This window comes from Hyla sarda, chromosome 6 (assembly GCF_029499605.1).
Source record: "Hyla sarda isolate aHylSar1 chromosome 6, aHylSar1.hap1, whole genome shotgun sequence".
NCBI lineage: Eukaryota > Metazoa > Chordata > Amphibia > Anura > Hylidae > Hyla > Hyla sarda.
Genome location: NC_079194.1, coordinates 23,006,944 through 23,027,256, shown reverse-complemented (window position 1 = coordinate 23,027,256; position 20,313 = coordinate 23,006,944). Strand labels below are relative to the sequence as shown.

The 20,313-nt window shown below is 43.1% G+C and overlaps 1 protein-coding gene across 7 annotated transcripts in view; it reads left to right on the top strand.

Annotated features, from left to right (window-relative positions):
• The window catches only part of PBX1 (PBX homeobox 1), a 184,241-nt gene that overhangs the window by 141,640 nt on the left and 22,288 nt on the right, over positions 1 to 20,313 (top strand). For 3 of the 7 annotated variants that reach the window (XM_056523304.1, XM_056523305.1, XM_056523309.1), the window contains exons 4-7: positions 217 to 407; positions 1,543 to 1,678; positions 4,140 to 4,299; positions 20,240 to 20,311. In XM_056523304.1, the coding sequence (XP_056379279.1) occupies positions 217 to 407; positions 1,543 to 1,678; positions 4,140 to 4,299; positions 20,240 to 20,311 (559 nt within the window). The remainder of the gene's footprint in view (positions 1 to 216; positions 408 to 1,542; positions 1,679 to 4,139; positions 4,300 to 20,239; positions 20,312 to 20,313) is intronic. The other 4 variants (XM_056523306.1, XM_056523307.1, XM_056523308.1 and 1 more) reach the window with 3 other exon arrangements.

The window sequence follows — 20,313 nt, the reverse complement described above, 5'->3', positions numbered from 1 at the left end:
TACTATTTAAGTTGGAAAGTAGCAAAACTGTTTCCCAACCAGGACTCCATTGAGCGAGAGGTTGGGAATTACTGCATTACACAACAAAACCTATACTTTATTGTGTAGTATATCAACATCACATGAAGGAATGGAAGCGAAAAAAAAGTGAATAAATCTACGTGACTTTGCTGAGAGCAGACAATAAATTTTAACACTTTCTCGTTGACTTTTTAGGCCTGTAATGAATTTACAACACACGTGATGAATCTCCTGCGGGAGCAGAGCCGGACCAGACCCATCTCCCCTAAAGAGATCGAACGCATGGTCGGGATTATCCACAGAAAGTTTAGTTCTATCCAGATGCAGCTCAAGCAAAGCACATGTGAAGCCGTCATGATCTTGCGGTCCCGCTTTTTAGATGCACGGTAAGACCACGGGGGGAGATCCCCTGTTATTTCGCAGACACCATTATCGGTCTCTATATGCTACTCGTGCGCCATTCAATCCATATCTGGTGTTATGCGCAAAATGTATCTTCTTTGTCTTCTTTTAGGGAAGTGTTTCCTAACAGGGCGCCTCCAGCTGTTGCCAAACTACAACTCCCAATATGCCCAGAAAGCCGTTGGCCGTCCGGAGTTGTAGTTGTAGTTGCTGGGAGTTGTAGTTTTGCAACAGCTGGAGGCTCACTGGTTGGAAAACACTGTTATAGAGGTTAGATATCTTCTGGAAAGTCGAAAAGTTAGTGGTTTTCTGGGAATAGTAAAACAGAGCTGATTTCTTAAAAAAAACAGCACCACCCCTGTCCTCAGGTTGTGTGTGGTATTACAACTTGGCTCCATTCACCTCAATGGAACGGAGCTGCAATACCACACACAACCTGAGAACATTTTATTTTATTTTTTTAAATCAACAGGTGTAAGAAAGTTAAACAGATTTGTAAATTACTTCTATTAAAAAATCTTTACCCTTCCAGTACTTTAGCAGCTGTATGCTGCAGAGGAAATTCTTTTCTTTTTGAATTTCTTTTTTGTCTTGTCCACAGTGCTCTCTGCTGACACATCTGTCCGTGTCAGGAACTGTCCAGAGCAGCATAGGTTTGCTATGGGGATTTTCAAGACAGCTCCTGATACGGGCACCAGGTGTCAGCAGAGAGCACTGTGGACAAGACAAGAAAAGAAATTCAAAAAGAAAATAATTTCCTCTGCAGCATACAGCTGCTAAAAAGTACTGGAAGAGTAAAGATTTTTTAATAGAAGTCATTTACAAATCTGTTTAACTTTCTGGCACCAGTTGATTTAAAAAAAAAAATGTTTTTTCCACCGGAGTACCCCTTTAAGTATAGAAGGATCAAGCAGTTTGTAATCCAACATGCCTGATCCTTTTTTTTTCCCTCTGAAATCTGTCGAACAATTTAGGCTGAAGACCAATTCTGACAAAATTAGGCAATTCAGTGTGTGTTTATTTTCACTTTCGGGGGTCTCTCCATGTCTTACATTAGTGTATCTTACTTTGAGTGTAACTCGCTATGTTTTAACAGTGGATTTTTTATTTTTATTATAGACGGAAGAGAAGAAACTTCAACAAGCAAGCTACAGAAATTTTGAACGAGTATTTCTATTCACACCTCAGCAACCCATATCCCAGTGAAGAGGCCAAAGAGGAGCTAGCCAAGAAGTGTGGCATCACCGTATCACAGGTTAGACCGGGTGTCGGTCACGTCGAACAAAAATGTTTACTCCTTATTTACACGATGACCCTGGTCCTGGAGGACACATTGAGCTTCATAGATGACCACTGCTGTCCAATAGAAATAGAGGCTGCCCATTGATTTTACATGTAACAATGATTATCCTTGTGGCTTGTATGTAGCTAGTCATTTACCCCGTGGTGGCACTGCAGAGTAAATGACCAGTCGTATAGCGGTTTTATAGCCACTAGCAGTAGGTCGAGGGGGTCCATTGGAAATGGTTAAAAAATAGTACTGTGTTAAAAAGGAATGCATTAAAGGAGTAGTCCAGTCCTGAAAAACGTATCCCCTATCCTAAGGATAGGGGATAAGTTGCAGATTGCCGGGGCCCCTCACGATCTCCTTACAGGGCCCCGGCAGCACGCAGGAAGGGGGCGTGTTGACCAGGACGCACCCCCTCAATACAGCGCTATTGCCGATGGCAGCGCTCCGGCTCTGCCATAGAGTTGTATTGAGGGGGCGTGTCAGCTGCGGCTTCGTGCAGTGGTTGACACGCCCCCTTTCCGCGGGCTGCCGGTGCCCCGTACAGGAGATCACAGGGGGCCCCCAGCATTCGGACCCCCCCAGCGATCTGAAACTTATGTCCTATCCTTAGGATAGAGGATACATTTTTCAGGACTGGACTACTCCTTTAACTTAGAGGTACGGGAAGTACATTGTAGAATCCATGATTAGATTTAAAGGGGTACTTCCCTGTAAAACTTTTTTTTTTTTTTTTTAAGTCAACTGGTGCCACAAAGTTAAACATACTTGTAAATTACTTCTATTTAATAATCTTAATCCTTCCAGTGCTTATCAGCTGCGTTATGCTCCACAGGAAGTTCTTTTCTTTTTGAATTTCCTTTCTGTCTGACCACAGTGCTCTCTGCTGATACCTCTGTCCATTTTAGGAACTGTCCAGAGCAAGAGAGGTTTGCTATGAGGATTTTGTCCTACTCTGGACAGTTCCTAAAATGGACAGAGGTGTCAGCAGAGAGCACTGTGGTCAGACAGAAAGGAAATTCAAAAAGAAAAGAACTTCCTGTGGAGCATAGAGCAGCTAAGTACTGGAAGGGTTAAGATTTTTGAATAGAAGTCATTTACAAATCTGTTTAACTTTCTGGCACCCGTTGATTTAAAAAAATAAAAAAAAAATTCCAATGGAGTACCCCTTTAAACAATACACTATGTGTACTTACCTCCTCCCAATCCCCTACTGTCCAGCACAGCCCGGTCCTGCTGTGCAACACTTCTTAGTCTATGCTACAACAAAAGGAGAGTTCCCGCTCACCCAGTTGGTAGCTGCAGCAGTGACCCACCTTTGGCCACTACTTGTCTCAGCACAAAATGGTGCCAGAGACCAGGAAGTGCTTTGCAGTGGGACTGGACTCCTTTAGAGTGGCAGAGGATTGGGGGGAGGTGAGTACACATTGTACAACCTGTTCAGAATAATAGAATATATGGACACCTATTGTCTTAAAGCCTACCTAGTCATAGTAACATGTCAGAAGTTCTGGTCAGTACCGAGACCCCGGTCCATTGCTTTAATGAAGGCACTGAAGAGCTGAGCTAATCACTATGCCCCTTCAATTCCTATTTACTCTTGGAAGTTTTTGAGCGTGCATGTTTCTATGTGCTAATACACCACTCAATTTAATTTCAGTGGTGATACCGGCACTCAACTGCAGGGGTTTCGGCACCAAAGCCTCTTGACATGTGACTATGAGGTCATAGAATAAGAAGGGTTGTTTGGTCTCTTACATTTCTTAACAAACAAAAAACAAAAAAAGGCTAAATGGATTAAAACAATAAAATAAGCCATAGTCTCTTTTCTGATTCCCCCCTGTTGCACCCGTTACGTCACTTTCCGGGTTTTGCCGGTCCGTCCTTCCCAACACGGACACGTGACTGCGGTAGCCATTCCCTGGCTACAATATTGACTCACTACGGCGGTCACGTGTCCATGTCAAGAGGGAGCAGGAAGTATAGACTGGTGCAGCGTTGGTGGAACCAGGGAAGCATTGTAACATGCATGGAAGCTTTAATTGATGTCACTTTCTTGAAGGATCATATATGTACTGTATGTATGTTTTAAGTGTCCCTGTCATTTCAAAAGACTTTTGACATGTCACAGAAACATGTCAAATGTTTTGATCAGTGGGGGTCTCAGTGCTGAGACCCCCACTGATCATTAGAACGAGCGAGGTGGCAGGTCTGTTTACGCCCCGAGCAGGAGGTAGATTTCTGCAAATCGGGGGAAGGAAGCGCACTACCTGGAGCTTCACCCTGCTCATCGTAATGATCGGTGAGGTCTCAGAACTGATACCCCGGCCGATCTATACTTTTTTTTTTTTTTTTGACAAAAACATTTTATACTTTGCAAACCTATCACTGTAAACCTGTTTCCCTGTCTCTGTTGCACGTACTACAGGTATCAAACTGGTTCGGAAATAAGCGAATCCGCTACAAGAAGAACATAGGTAAATTTCAAGAGGAAGCCAATATATATGCTGCCAAAACAGCTGTGACTGCTACCAATGTGTCAGTTCACGGAAGTCAAGCCAATTCGCCCTCAACTCCCAGTTCTGCTGGTTAGTTTATGTTTTTTTGTTTTCTTTTTTTTTTAGTTTTTCTTTAAATTTTTTTATTTTTTTTTGCTATTTTTGATTTTTCTTCATTTTTTTTTTTTTTACCTTTGTCTTTTCCTTCCTATAGTCTTTGTTCACTTTATTCTCTTGCCATTGTGTCTGGAAGCCATGGTTGTCGTCCTCTTGCCCTCTTGTCTTGTTTGTGCCTCTCTCTCTCTCTCTCTCTCTCTCTCTCTCTCTCTCTCTCTCTCTCTCTCTCTCTCTCTCTCTCTCTCTACTCTTCTATATCGTCTCTGTATTATTTTCCCCTTTTTGTTTTTTGCTTCCCCTTGCTTATTTTCTAGTTTAGCTTCCCGCTGTCTATGTTCAGATATTACCATATTCTCTAAAGCCTTTTTCACACCTATAATTACCTCAGTAATATTGGGATTTGAGTTATTAAAGCCTCTTGAAATAGCCCTCAGCAGCTGCCATTTTGTAAATGAAGTTTGTTTAGTTTTTTATTTTTTTTATTTTTTTTTACTGTTTTATGATGCTGTTAACTTGTGCCTTCACTTTATTGTGACCTGTATGAAATGGCTGGTCTTAGCGTCTCTATAGGGTGGCAGCATGTGTTACATATATGTACTGAACTGAAACATTTCTTCATTTATAGTGTCGTAGGATCGTCGGGATCCTACCCAAATTTTTCAGCCTTGTTGAACTGTCATGTATTTGCTGGTTGAACATATTTTTGTTTTTGTATTTTATTTGCCATTGGTTTAGTAAGCTTTGTGTGTTGGCCCCAATACATCACCACTTTATAAACGTAACCTCTATCCAAACAATTGTGTACCAATTGCTTGCCTCCACCCTGGGAGTTTTCAGAAAACTGGGGTCTACAATGGGGGTGGCCTAAAGGGCCCCCCATACACATTGGGTTAAAATTGACCACAAAGGATTGGTTTAGCCCATTGACAACAGACTAAAATGAAGTTAGCCATGCTTGACAGTTTTGTCTTGGTTTCTAGTCTAAGAACAATCTTTCTATAAAGGAGAGTACCCAAAATGTTACCAAAAAATTAAATTTAATATCTGTTACCCAGTGTCGTTGATCATGTTTGAGCGACTGTAGCAGTCAGTATGGACTAAAATGTGTTTGGCTGTATTGACAAAATGATCATTAAGCATTTGACTATTCGTTCAACGGGGAGTCCAGCCATCAAAGTACATCTGTCTAAAGCTAGACATACATTTCAGATAGATGTTGGATGTTTGGCCGACATGTTTCTCAACTTTCGCCCTATACACGTGCACGCTGGGTTCAGCTGAGATTGCCTGTGTGATGGCAATAGTGGTAGATGCCGTACCCCACTGGTAGCCTATATCGGATTGGTTGAAATCCAACTGTCCGATCGTTCTTTCCACCGCCATCTAGGAAGAATTTGTAAGTCCCCCGCCCATACACGTGGTTGGCCTTGCTGAATTTGGCGTGTTCAGCTGACATCAGTGTGTATCCGCTTGACAGGTATGACCACATCAAGAGTCGTTTGGTTTGTGTTCAATTATGGAGGGGGCAAAGTTTGCACAAAATCAAATGGACCAACCCAAACTTGCCCTTCATGCAACTTAAAGGGGTACTTCACCCCTAGACATCTTATCATTAGGGAATAAGATTGTCTGATCACGGGGGTCCAGCATTGGGGACCCCCGCAATCTCCCTGCTGCACCCGGCATTCGTTTAGAGCATCGGGGACAGCGCCGGAGGCTCGTGATTTCAGGCACACCCCGCTCGTGACGTCACGGCCAATTCAAACCCCCTCAATGCTAGTCTATGGGATTGGTATGACGGACATCACGCCCCCTCCTATAGACTTGCTTTGTGGGGGCGTGCCCATGACGTCACAAGCCTCTTCCCCGCAACACCAGTCATCCAGCACAGAGCGAAGTTCCCTCCATGCACCGAATGTCTGGGGTGCCACAGCCGAGATCATGGGGTTTCCCAGTGGCGGGACCCCCGTGATCAGACATCTTATCTTAGATAAAATGTCTAGGGGTGGAGTTCCCCTTTAAACCTGCAGCAATACATACTAGGAAGTTACTTGATCCGTGCTACGTTGTATGAATGCTACTTGAGATCAGGTTATACGTATAATATTTAGTAACCACTTCTCCCTACACCTATTATCCAATCATAAGCGTATTCCTCCAATACGGTGCTTTGAAGGTGTTTTTTTTCCACAACATCTATCTGTAGAGTTGGCGATACTTGGTCTGGTGAGTGGGGTCTGACTGCCGGAAGAGAACAGGGGTCTTGTATCCACCTGGTTTAATGGAGCAGTAGTCAGACATGTGCGTTGCCGCTCCATTAAACTCTGTGGTCCAAATGATCATGGTAGCCGAGCTCTCTAACTGGCTATCGTTGTCAAACCCGTTGCGATAAAGTCCAAGTCCCGCAATGGTCTCCCGGCCTTTCTGTAAAGATCGGTTAGGAGAGGCGCAGCTCTCGCTGGGTGATACAGTTGCTGAGGCAACCAATTGACGGCCAGCAGGTTCCATGTATGAAATAGGGACTCGTGCGTGTAACATGCTGGGTGTTGTACATTTGCCTTGACAACTTTACCACCCAGCGTCTCTGTATTAATCTTTGGCGTAAAACCAAGGCTGGACTGACTTAGAATGGAGTGACAATGCACATGTCTGACAACAGCTCACTTTGAAGAGGAAACCATGGGACCCTCGTTCTCATGATTTGTGGGAGTCCCAGCGGTTTGACCTTCGTTCACCTCTAGAAGCCAGATGAAGATAACAGACAGCTGTATATGGCTGATCTATGTCAGTCCCATATGGTTAAATGGAGCAACAGATCTGACTATGGCTCCATTCAAACAGTAGGACGTGGGACCTTCATTCTTGTAATCGGTGGAGGGCCAGATCTGTGATGAGCATCCATCTTGGGTAAACCCCTTTAATTCCTTAAAGGGGAACTCTGGTGTAAAAAATTTTTTTGTAAATCAACTGGTGCCAGAAAGTTAACCAGATTTGTAAATTACTTCTATATTAAAATCTTAATCCTTCCTGTACTTATGAGATGCTGTATGCTCCCGAGGAAGTTATGCAGTTCTTTCCAGTCTGACCACAGTGCTCTCTGCTGACACCTCTGGCCATGTCAGGAACTGTCCAGAACAGGAGCAAATCCCCACAGCAAACCTCTCCTGCCCTGGACAGTTCCTGACAGACAGAGGTGGCAGCAGAGAGCACTGTGGTCACGCTGGAATGAACTGCACAACAGCAGCTGATTAGTACTGGAAGGATTAATATTTTTAAATAGAAGCAATTTACAAATCTGTTCAAAGGGGTTATCCACGAAAAAACATATATATATATATATATATATATATATATATATATATATATAAATCTCACATGGCTCCAGAAAGTTAAACAGATTTGTAAATTACTTCTATTAAAAAATCTTAATCCTTTCAGTACTTATGAGCTTCTGAAGTTAAGTTTTTTTTTCCTAAGTGCTCTCTGATGACACGTGTCTCGGGAACCGCCCAGTTTAGAAGCAAATCCCCATAGCAAACCTCTTCTAAACTGGGCGGTTCCCGAGACGCCTGTGATCAGAGAGCACTTAGACAGAAAAGAACAACCTTAACTTCAGAAGCTCATAAGTACTGAAAGGATTAATATTTTTTTAATAGAAATAATTTACAAATCTGTTTAACTTTCTGGAGCTAGTTGATATATATATATATAAAAAAGGTTTTTTCCTGGATAACTCCTTTAAAGGGGTACTCCGCCCCTAGACATCTTATTCCCTATTCAAAGGATAGGGGATAAGATGTCTGATCGCGGCGGTCCCGCCGCTGGGTACCCCGGCGATCTCCCTGCTGCATCCGGCATTCGTCTAGAGCAGTGGTCTTCAACCTGCGGACCTCCAGTTGTTGCAAAACTACAACTCCCAGCATGCCCGGACAGCCATCGGCTGCTGGGAGTTGTAGTTTTGAAACATCTGGAGGCCTGCAGGTTGAAGACCACTGGTCTAGAGCATCGGGTGCAGTGCCGGAGGCTCGTGAGGTCAAGACCACGTCCCCTTAATGCAAGTCTATGGGAGGGGGCGTGATAGGGGATAAGATGTCTAACCTCTTCTACTCTGTGCAGTTCCTGAGACAAGCAGAGATGTCAGCAGAGAGCACTGTTGCCAGACAGATAAACAACAACTCAACTTCAGCAGCTGATAATTATTGAAAGGATTAAGATTTTTTTTTTATAGAAGTAATTTACAAATCTGTTTAACTTTCTGGGGCCAGTTGATATTAAAAACAAAAAAAAAACAAAAAAAAAAAAAGTTTTTTCCTGGAATACCCCCCTTTAACTTTCTGGCACCAGTTGATTTACAAAAAATAGTTTTCTGCCGGAGTACCCCTTTAATATCCTCCTAATAAAAAATAAAAATTAAAAAAAAAGGGTGAGAATTCCAAATCCACCCTTAGTCCGATCTTCATCGTGGTGCCACAGACTCCATTGGAATGATCTGTATAATTTACGATCATGGGCCGCTCGGTAATTAGATCCCTGTAGTTGATCACTTGTTGATGTCATCATTAAGTCATTTGGCTAATGAAATCTCCAGGAATTGATTCAGGGATAGTTGGCAACTGTCCAAGAAAGAGATTAAGGATGAAGCAATGGGGGAATTGAGCATAGAACAGGGGATAAGAGGTTAAGAATGATAGACGAAAAAAAAGGGGACGGCGGATCGGGACGCGAGATGACAGCGCGGAATACAATGGATCGTAACACAAAGGCAAAATTTAGATTTAGAGACACAATTAAACAATCGGGACGAGCGGACCCAGTCGGGGCTTTGTTCCCATCCTCACATACGGGATCATAAATCCTTACGTCTACTTTTTGCCTTTTCTGGGGGCCACAGGTCCGACCCATTCGTTTTTTTCATTTCACGTAAAGCAATGAGAAGGAGCGGCGAGGAATTTCCTTTTGATTATTCCCCGTGTGATCATGAATTTAAAATGATTAGATTGTATAAAATATTTCTCTTATTGCTTGTTAAATTAATATGGTCAGTGTTCAAATTTTATGCAACTTTATTCTCCAAATGTCCTGTCACAATTTTTTTTGTTGTCGTTGTAAACACACAAGGCAGCGACGCGTTTCAGACCCTTCAGCTGACCCGTACACATTAGATCGGAGGTCCTGAGCTTCTTATCCAGTGGTCTCCAAACGGCGGCCCTCCAGATGTGGCAAAACTACAACTCCCAGCATGCCCGGACAGCCGTTGGCTGTCCGGGCATGCTGGGAGTTGTAGTTTTGCCACATCTGGAGGGCCGCAGTTTGGAGACCACTGCTCTTATCCCTTGTGAAACGCGTTCAGCTTTGTATATTTTTAAGGGGAACTCAAATGTTTTCAAGTCAACTGGTGCCAGAAAGTTATAGGGGGGAGATTTATCAAAACCTGTCCAGAGAAAAAGTTGCCCAGTTGCCCATAGCAACCAATCAGATCTCTTCTTTCATTTTTAAAGAGGCCTGTGAAAAAATGAAAGCAGCGATCTGATTGGTTGCTATGGGCAACTCAGCAGCTTTTCCTCTGGACAGGTTTTGATAAATCTCCCCCTATGCCTATAAATAATCAAGAGATTCAGATTTGCCCTTACTTTTTGAACATTTACAGAATTTTTAGCATTTTTCTAAGTTATTTCCTGCACTCCCCCCCCCCCCCCCCCATTTTTGTCTGATTAATGACTAAAAAAAAAAAAAATTAACAAAATAAAAATCTTAACCCTTCCAGTACTTATCAGCTGCTGTATGCTCCAGAGGAATTTGTGTAGTTCTTTCCAGTCTGACCACAGTGCTCTCTGCTGACACCTCTGTCCGTGTCAGGAACTGTCCAGAGTAGAAGCAAATCCCCATAGCAAACCTCTCCTGCTCTGGACAGTTCCTGACATGGACAGAGGTGTCAGCAGAGAGCACTTTGGTCAGACTCGAAAGAACTACACAACTTCCTCTGGAGCACACAGCAGCTGATAAGTCCTGTAAGGATTAAGATTTTTTTATACAGAAGTAATTTACAAATCTGTTTCACTTTCTGGCACCAGTTGATTTAAAAATAAAAAAAAAAATGTTTTCCACCGGAGTACCCCTTTTTAACCCCTTAACGACGCAGGACTTAAATGTACGTCCTGGTGAGGTGGTACTTAACGCACCAGGACGTACATTTACGTCCTGAGCATAACCACGAGCATCGGAGCGATGCCCCGATCATGCGCGGCAGGTCCCGGCTGCTGATAGCAGCCAGGGACCCGCCCGTAATGGCGGACACCCGCGATCCCGCGGATGTCCGCCATTAACCCCTCAGATGACATGATCAATACAGATCACGGCATCTGCGGCAGTGCGGTCACTAAAATGGATGATCGCAGCGGCGATCCGATCATCTAGCACGGCAGCCGGAGGTCCCCTCACCTGCCTCCGCTGCCTTCCCGCAGACCAGAGCAGAAGATGACCGATAATACTGATCAGTGCTGTGTCCTATACATAGAACTGAACAGTATTAGCAATCGAATGATTGCTATAAATAGTCCCCTATGGGGACATAAAAAGTGTAAAAATAAAAGTAAAAAAATTAAGTAAAAAAAATTTGAAAAACGTAAATTGTCCAATTTTCCCTATTTCACCCCCAAAAAGTGTAAAAAAAAATAAATATTTTATATACATATTTGGTATCGCCGCGTGCGTAAATATCTGAACTAATAAAATGTTAATGACACCGTACGGTAAACGGCGTGAACGTAAAAAAAAAGTCCAAAATAGCTGCTTTTTTATAACATTTTATTCCAAATAAAATTAATAAAAAATGGATTAAAAGTTTTATATAAGCAAATATGGTATCAATAAAAAGTACAGATCACGGCGCAAAAAATGAGCCCTCATACCGCCGCTTATACGGAAAAATGAAAAAGTTATAGGTCTTCAAAATAGGGGGATTTTAAATGTACTAATTTGGTTGAAAAATTTGCGATTTTTTTTAAGCGCAACAGTAATAGAAAAGTATCTAGCCATGGGTATCATTTTAATCGTATTGACCCAAAGAATATAGAACACACGTCATTTTTACCGTAAATTGTACGGCGTGAAAACGAAACCTTCCAAAATTTGCAAAATTGCGGTTTTCTTTTTCATTTCCCCACACAAATAGTATTTTTTTGGTTGCGCCATACATTTTATGGTAAAGTGAGTGATGGCATTACAACGGGCAACTGATTGCGCAAAAAACAAGCCCTCATACTAGTCTGTGGATGAAAATATAAGAGTTATGATTTTTTGAAGGCGAGGAGGAAAAAACTAAATCGTAAAAATAAAATTGTCTGCCTCCTTAAGGCCAAAATGGGGTTAAATATGACACTACACAGTAGAGAAATAGAAGACAGAGGAGCACCTACCCTGGTGTCTTTTGGCATAGGAAAAACATCTTTATTTCGACATAGCAGACAGGGGAGCGAGGTGGGGGGAATTCCAGGCGACACTGTCCGTCGTTCGGAACTCCCCCCCCCACCCCGCCACATCAGTCTGCTCCCCTGGTGGGACGTAAACACCTGAATATAGGGGGAGATTTATCAATACCTGTCCAGATCCAGAGGAAAAGTTGCCCATAGCAACCAATCAGATCGCTTCTTTCACTTTTAACAAGGCCTCTGCAAAATGAAAGAAGCAATCTGATTGGTTGCTATGGGCAACTGGGCAACTTTTTCTTTTCACAGGTTTTGATAAATCTCCCCCATAGTGTCTTGGGATTGCCTAGGAGTTTATACAGTATTTACTTGCGTACCTGGATTCAGTGAATTTAGTGGCGCCGAGATTTTCTGTGCTTCATGTTGGAACTGTATTAAATCTGACACTAGTATTATACCATCTAGAGGTGAGCGAACTTACAGTAAATTCGATTCGTCACGAACTTCTCGGCTCGGCAGTTGATGACTTTTCCTGCATAAATGAGTTCAGCTTTCAGGTGCTCCCGTGGGCTGGAAAAGGTGGATACAGTCCTAGGAGACTCTTTCCTAGGAATGTATTCACCTTTTCCAGCCCACCGGAGCACCGGAAAGCTGAACTAATTTATGCAGGAAAAGTCAGCAACTGCCGAGCCGAGAAGTTTGTGACGAATCGAATTTAATCTATGTTCACTCATCTCTAATACCATCTAAACTGGCACAAAAAAATGTCACTTCTCAGAGCGTATGGTCAGGACTGTTGTGGCGAGCCACTTTTGGAAATCAGTGGATTTTTTTGTTGTTGTAAAGAATGCCTATACTACAGTGTATATATATATATATATATATATATATATATATATATATATATATACTTACTTACCTCCAGCCCTCCCGCGCTGCCTCCCTTGTCCTGCTCCGGTCTGCGGCTGAATGCGTGAACACTTGGGCCCGGAGTGGCATTGGGGCCCGGAGTGTTATACTGCCAATCAGTGGCCGAGGTGGCACATAACTACAGGGAGTGATTGGCTGAGCGGCGGTATGACACTCCGGGCCCCGACGTCACGCTGCAGCTCAGGAAGATGATTGCAACCAGGGACCGGAGGCACAGCGGGAGTGCTGGAGGTAAGTACAGGTTTGTGTGTCTTTATACAGTGGTCCCTCAAGTTACAATATTAATTGGTTCTGGGACGACCATTGTATGTTGAAACCAATGTATGTCGAGACCATAACTCTATGGAAACCTGGTAATTGGTTCTGAAGCCACCAAAATGTCATCCAAAAATAGGAAAAAGTGAGAATTAAAGAACAATAAGTAGATAGCGAATATAGATAAAGCAAATCCTTATATATAAAAGTAATAAAGATCTGCTGGGAGCTGTAATCACTGTCTATGTCAGTGTTTCCCAACCAGGGCGCCTCCAGATGTTGCAAAACTACAACTCCCAGCATGCCCGGACAGCCTTCGGCTGTCCGGGCATGCTGGGAGTTGTAGTTTTGTAACAGCTGGAGGCACCCTCTTTGGGAAACATTGGTCTGTGTAGAGGATAGAAGCTTCTTCAAGGTCCTGTACAGACCGCGCAATGTCCGCCACCCTCACCTGATGTCCAAAGGAGCAGCTAACTCTGGCAGAGGTAAAGAGTACAGAACATGTAATACCTCCCTGTACTGTAGGGGGCGCTACCAGACACCAGTCAGTGCATGCACTTCAGTAATACAGGTAAAGAGTACAGAACATGTAATACCTCCCTGTACTGTAGGGGGCGCTACCAGACACCAGTCAGTGCATGCACTTCAGTAATACAGGTAAAGAGTACAGAACATGTAATACCTCCCTGTACTGTAGGGAGCGCTACCAGACACCAGTCAGTGCATACACTTCAGTAATACAGGTAAAGAGTACAGAACATGTAATACCTCCCTGTACTGTAGGGGGTGCTACCAGACACCAGTCAGTGCATACACTTCAGTAATACAGGTAAATAGTAGTACAGAACATGTAATACCTCCCTGTACTGTAGGGGGCGCTACCAGACACCAGTCAGTGTATACACTTCAGTAATACAGGTAAAGAGTACAGAACATGTAATACCTCCCTGTACTGTAGGGGGCGCTACCAGACACCAGTCAGTGCATGCACTTCAGTAATACAGGTAAAGAGTACAGAACATGTAATAACTCCCTGTACTGTAGGGGGTGCTACCAGACACCAGTCAGTGCATACACTTCAGTAATACAGGTAAATAGTAGTACAGAACATGTAATACCTCCCTGTACTGTAGGGGGCGCTACCAGACACCAGTCAGTGTATACACTTCAGTAATACAGGTAAAGAGTACAGAACATGTAATACCTCCCTGTACTGTAGGGGGCGCTACCAGACACCAGTCAGTGCATGCACTTCAGTAATACAGGTAAAGAGTACAGAACATGTAATAACTCCCTGTACTGTAGGGGGCGCTACCAGACACCAGTCAGTGCATACACTTCAGTAATACAGGTAAAGAGTACAGAACATGTATGACCTCCCTGTACTGTAGGGGGCACTACCAGACACCAGTCAGTGCATACACTTCAGTAATACAGGTAAATAGTAGTACAGAACATGTAATACCTCCCTGTACTGTAGGGGGCGCTACCAGACACCAGTCAGTGTATACACTTCAGTAATACAGGTAAATAGTAGTACAGAACATGTAATACCTCCCTGTACTGTAGGGGGCGCTACCAGACACCAGTCAGTGTATACACTTCAGTAATACAGGTAAAGAGTACAGAACATGTAATACCTCCCTGTACTGTAGGGGGCGCTACCAGACACCAGTCAGTGCATGCACTTCAGTAATACAGGTAAAGAGTACAGAACATGTAATAACTCCCTGTACTGTAGGGGGTGCTACCAGACACCAGTCAGTGCATACACTTCAGTAATACAGGTAAATAGTAGTACAGAACATGTAATACCTCCCTGTACTGTAGGGGGCGCTACCAGACACCAGTCAGTGTATACACTTCAGTAATACAGGTAAAGAGTACAGAACATGTAATACCTCCCTGTACTGTAGGGGGCGCTACCAGACACCAGTCAGTGCATGCACTTCAGTAATACAGGTAAAGAGTACAGAACATGTAATAACTCCCTGTACTGTAGGGGGCGCTACCAGACACCAGTCAGTGCATACACTTCAGTAATACAGGTAAAGAGTACAGAACATGTATGACCTCCCTGTACTGTAGGGGGCACTACCAGACACCAGTCAGTGCATGCACTTCAGTAATACAGGTAAAGAGTAGTACAGAACATGTAATACCTCCCTGTACTGTAGGGGGCGCTACCAGACACCAGTCAGTGCATGTACTTTAGGAATACGGGGGTTTTACCAGTGAAATATCCATTCTGATTGGTCGGTTTTTCCAGCCTTTGACACATCTCGCAGATTCCATAGCATTGTATGTTGAGTCTGGTTTCAACTTACAATGGTCCAGAAAAGACCATTGTATGTTGAAACTATTGTATGTTGAGACCATTGTAAGTTGAGGGATCACTGTATACAGTAGTATAGACATTCTTCTGAAAAACCAACCCTCCTGCCACATAAACCCCTTTTAATGTTGACCAAAGCCTCCAATTTCGGACAAACCAGACGATCACATAATGCATTGTTTCCAGACCAACGTGCCTCCAGCTGTTGCAAAATCCATTGCAGCTTTCTTATAGGACAGTGGTCTCCAATTTGTGGACCTCCAGATGTTGCAAAACTACAACTTGCAGCATTCCCGGACAGCCGCTGGCTCATGCTGAGAGTTGTATTTTTGCAAGAGTATTGGGGTTTCCTGGAAAGAGTGTGCGGCCATATTGGATTTGAGAAAATAGATAGATATATATATATATAGATAGATAGATAGATAGATGTAAATTATTATTACGGTATTATAATTATTTTTATTTTTTTATTTTTTTTTAAGTCCACCCCCCCACGCCCCGCTCCCCATGTTTTAGCAGGCAGTCTCCAGTTCCCTCCATCTTTCTCTCTGTGGGGCGCTATTTAACGTTACCGACACATTTTCGCGCCTTCCTTTCTTTCCCAGGAATAAACATATGCTGTTCTGCAATATTGCAGTTGTGTTTGTTCGCTGGATGACAGGTATATGGTACTTTAATAAACATAAAGTGGAATTCCTTTCTAGGAAAGCGCTTACGTGGTAATTAGGAGCTCGGAAGAATAAAAAGAAACAGGAGGTTATGTATTTAAATACACATTTCACATCCGCCAGCAGTCCGCACTACAAGCATGGCGCTGTCATTGGCGCATCGGTAGGAGCCGTAAGGGGTCTGTTCACACATGGTGGATTTCATGAGGATTTAGGCGCAGAACTCCCTGTGTAATTCCCCCATCAAATCCTCTAACTTTCTGCATCCAGTGCATATGAATGAGGCTTTTTGTAACCCCATTCATTAAAAAAAATAAAAAATAAATGAAAAATTTGAGCTGTGCTACAGAAAAACAAATTCTGTACAGAATTGGGGGCTAATGCTATGGCAGACATAGGAATGAAAAGCGTCCACAGGTTGGAAACCAATGTCGTAGGCAAATCTATACATATAAATTAATAAATGACATATATATCTTACAATATATAAATAATTTAATTTATTTTTCTACACAGAGATAAAAAAAATATTTACCGTTTATATAATATATAAAAAAATATATATATAAATATATATATATATATACACACATATACACATATATAAAAAAAATATATATATATATACAAAAATTAAATATTCCAAAAAGATATATATATATATATATATATAGATATATATAGATATTTAAAAAAATATATATATTTAAAAAATATATATATATTACGCATTAATGTTGGTGACAGTGCCTCTTTTGGTGTTCTCATTTCCTTTTTCTAATTTTCTGTTTAACAATCTATATAAAATAATCCCAAAATCTTGCAATTTCTATTTTTCCCACTAAGACTAAAGCTAAGGCTTCTTTCACTCTGCCGTTAGTACACTGCAGTGTGACGGCCATAGGGAGAGCCGGGCAGAATAGCGGAAGAAAAACTACTGCATGTGCCGTCTTTTTCTCCCGCTATTCCTAACGGCACCCGGAGGCCCCCGTTATAGTAAATGGGAGCTTCCGGGACCCGTTGTTGCCCGTTGCTCCCAGTAATGAAAACGGCCGTTCTCGACAGGGAGCAACGGCAGTGTGAAAGGGGACTTCTTGTTGTGTATGAGATGATAAGGAGGAGGCAGTTGAAAAGTGATCTGTGAAGCATTACAGCAAAAGGTGACAACAGTAGATGATGCTCACAGCTCAGCTTCCCCTTTCCTGCATAATGAGATTTGGCAAATGTTACAGAAAACGTTTCCCATTCATGCAAATAGGAGAGCTCCTGTATATTCTTGGCTTGCTGTAAAGCATATCACTAAATGCTGTTAAGAACGGCTATGGCAAGATGGCAGCCTCCATAATAATTTAGAAAAATGAGGTCATCTACATGCTGTGACTAGGGCCTATATACTTCGGTGGGAGTTTTCTTGATACGTAATTTTCTTCCAAACTGTCTTTTTTGCACGTTATGGGGGAGCTAATATTGAGTCCTCCATAGACCAACGATCCTGAAAGTCAGTGGTCCCCAACCCAGTCCATAAAGGGGTACTCTGCCCCTATCCAAAGGATAGAGGATAAGATGTCTGATCGTGGGGGTCTGGCCACTGGGACCCCCCACAATCACCGTGCACTCGACACACATCACGATGGCAGTCACGCCCCCTCCCATAGACATGGAGAGGGCATGGCGGGACATCACGACCACACCCATCCGAATCCAACGTTCTGAACATAATTTTCAGAACGTTGGGTTCGTCCATGGTGATCGCGGGGGATCCCTTTTGGATAGGGGATAAGATGTCTGATCGTGGGGGTCTGGCCACTGGGACCCCCCGCGATCACCATGCACTCGACACATGTCGTGATGGCCGTCACGCCCCCTCCCATAGACATGAACAGGGCATGGCGGTACATTACAACCACACCCGTCCGAATCCAACATTCTGAACATAATGTTCAGAACGTTGGGTTCGTCCATGGTGATCGCGGGGGATCCCTTTTGGATAGGGGATAAGATGTCTAGGGGTGGCCAGCAACATTCTGTTTTTTTTTCTGTTACTCCATTGAAATAGAAAAATTCAAATCCTGGATTATTGGTGGCCCTAAGGACTGGGTTGGGGACTGTAGGTGCAGGGAATGTACAACGCTGCAGCTTATGTTGGTGCCATGCAAACTGATCGGAAGTAAGAAGTCAAGTCAAATAAGGAAATCGGATCAAGCTTGCATAAAAATAAAAGGGAGCTGAAGAAAGACACATCCATCTTCAGGACACGTTAGTGAGACCATTCCCTGTATACCTTTTAGATTTTTTTTACATCACAAAGATCTTTGACATAAGATACGTTTTGAAGAATTTTGTTTTTTTTGAGAACTCCGATGATGAAAGCCGATATAAAGAATAAAGAACCTGGTAGGAATATCCAACAATAAGGCTGAAAGGATTATTCCTTTTACTGTCACAGGCGTCAGCCGAGGACTCAGAATCATTTATTAATACGGCTCTTCCTAAAGTTAAGTTTCCCACCTGGAGATGTAAGATAAGAGGAACTTCTGAGACATAAGAAACTCTTAAAGGGGTACTCCGCCCCTAGACATCTTACCTCCTATCCAAAGGATAGGAGACAAGATGTCTGATCGAAGGGGTCCAGTCACTGGGGACCCCTGCGTTTTCCCTGCTGCACCTGGCGTTCGTTTAGAGGGTTTGGTGCAGCATCGGAGGCTCTTGACCTCACGGTCACGCTTCCCCAATGCAAGTCTACGGGAGGGGGCGTGACGGACGTCACGCCCCCTCCCATAGACTTGCATTGAGGAAGCGTGACCGTGACGTCACGAGCTTGGCGTGCCCATGATGTCACGAGCTTCCGCCCCGCATCCCCAGTCATCCGACACGGAGCGAAGTTCACTCCGTGCCCCGAATGTCTTGGGTGCCGCAGCCAAAAATCACGGGAATCCCCTTCGGAGGGACCCCCACATTCAGACATCTTATCCCCTATCCTTTGGATAGGAGATAAGATGTTTAGGGGCGGAATACCCAAGAGAAGGGCCCGGTCACTTTAAAGGGGTATTCCAGGAAAAAACTTTTTTATATATATCAACTGGCTCCAGAAAGTTAAACAGATTTGTAATTGACTTCTATTAAAAAATCTCAATCCTTTCAGTACTTATGAGCTTCTGAAGTTAAGGTTGTTCTTTTCTGTCTAAGTGCTCTCTGATGACACGTGTCTTGGGAGACGCCCAGTTTAGAAGAGGTTTGCTATGGGGATTTGCTTCTAAACTGGGCATTTCCCGAGACACGTGTCGTCAGAGAGCACTTAGACAGAAAAGAACAACCTTAACTTCAGAAGCTCATAAGTACTGAAAGGATTAAGATTTTTTAATAGAAGTCATTTACAAATCTGTTTAACTTTCTGGAGCCAGTTGATATATATATATATAAAAAATTCCCTGGATAACCCCTTTAAATATCGCCTGCTTTGGCTTCCATCTATAAGACACATCCCACAAAGAATATTTTTACCGATTGTGCCACTCCAGGTAGCCGTAACGTGAAGTTTTATGCTTTAAAGGAACCGGTTACGTAAAAAATGTAATTCAATCAGGTTAAAGAGCAGGAGGAGCTGAGCAGATCGATATATAGTTTTACGGGAAATGTTCCTGGACAACTTGTCATTTATTCATGTAAATCTGGTTCTTAGCTAAATAGTCAAGTGGGTGGTAGGACCGCCCACTTGACTATTTCTTCCATTTTGTAAGATATTTCTAAGTAACCAGTAAAGTTGCGCTCATCCATGTTGACAACTTGTCATTTATTCATGTAAATCTCGTTCTTAGCTAAATAGTCAAGTGGGTGGTAGGACCGCCCACTTGACTATTTCTTCCATTTTGTAAGATATTTCTAAGTAACCAGTAAAGTTGCGCTCATCCATGTGCAACTTTCACTCAAGACAAAGAATGGCGTCACTTCTAGTCTCAATTTACGTTCTGCTTTTTTATTTTATGTATCTTTTTACCTATTAACTCGCAAATACAGCTTCTGTACCGTACGGCTGTGACCTCCTGCAGATAGCGTACGGGGGGGGGGGGGGGGGGGGGGGGTAGGATGAACAGATCTCATCCGTATCTCTCTTAATTCACCCTGACTGAAGATCACAGAAGGTTTCGTATAAAGCCATTTGGTCAACCAGTCTCCAGCTGCACACACATTGCTCGCTAAACCCTGCAGTTAAATGCTTTTTTTGTTTTTTTCTCTCTGTGCCAATGACAAGCTAAAGGGCTGATATCCTTGAAATTGCTGGTTTTGTGTTATGTTTCATTCAGGAAGCAAACAGACGGAACGCGCGGCAGTGGCACCACAAAACAAAATGCAGTTCCTGTCGCCACAGAACCTCGGT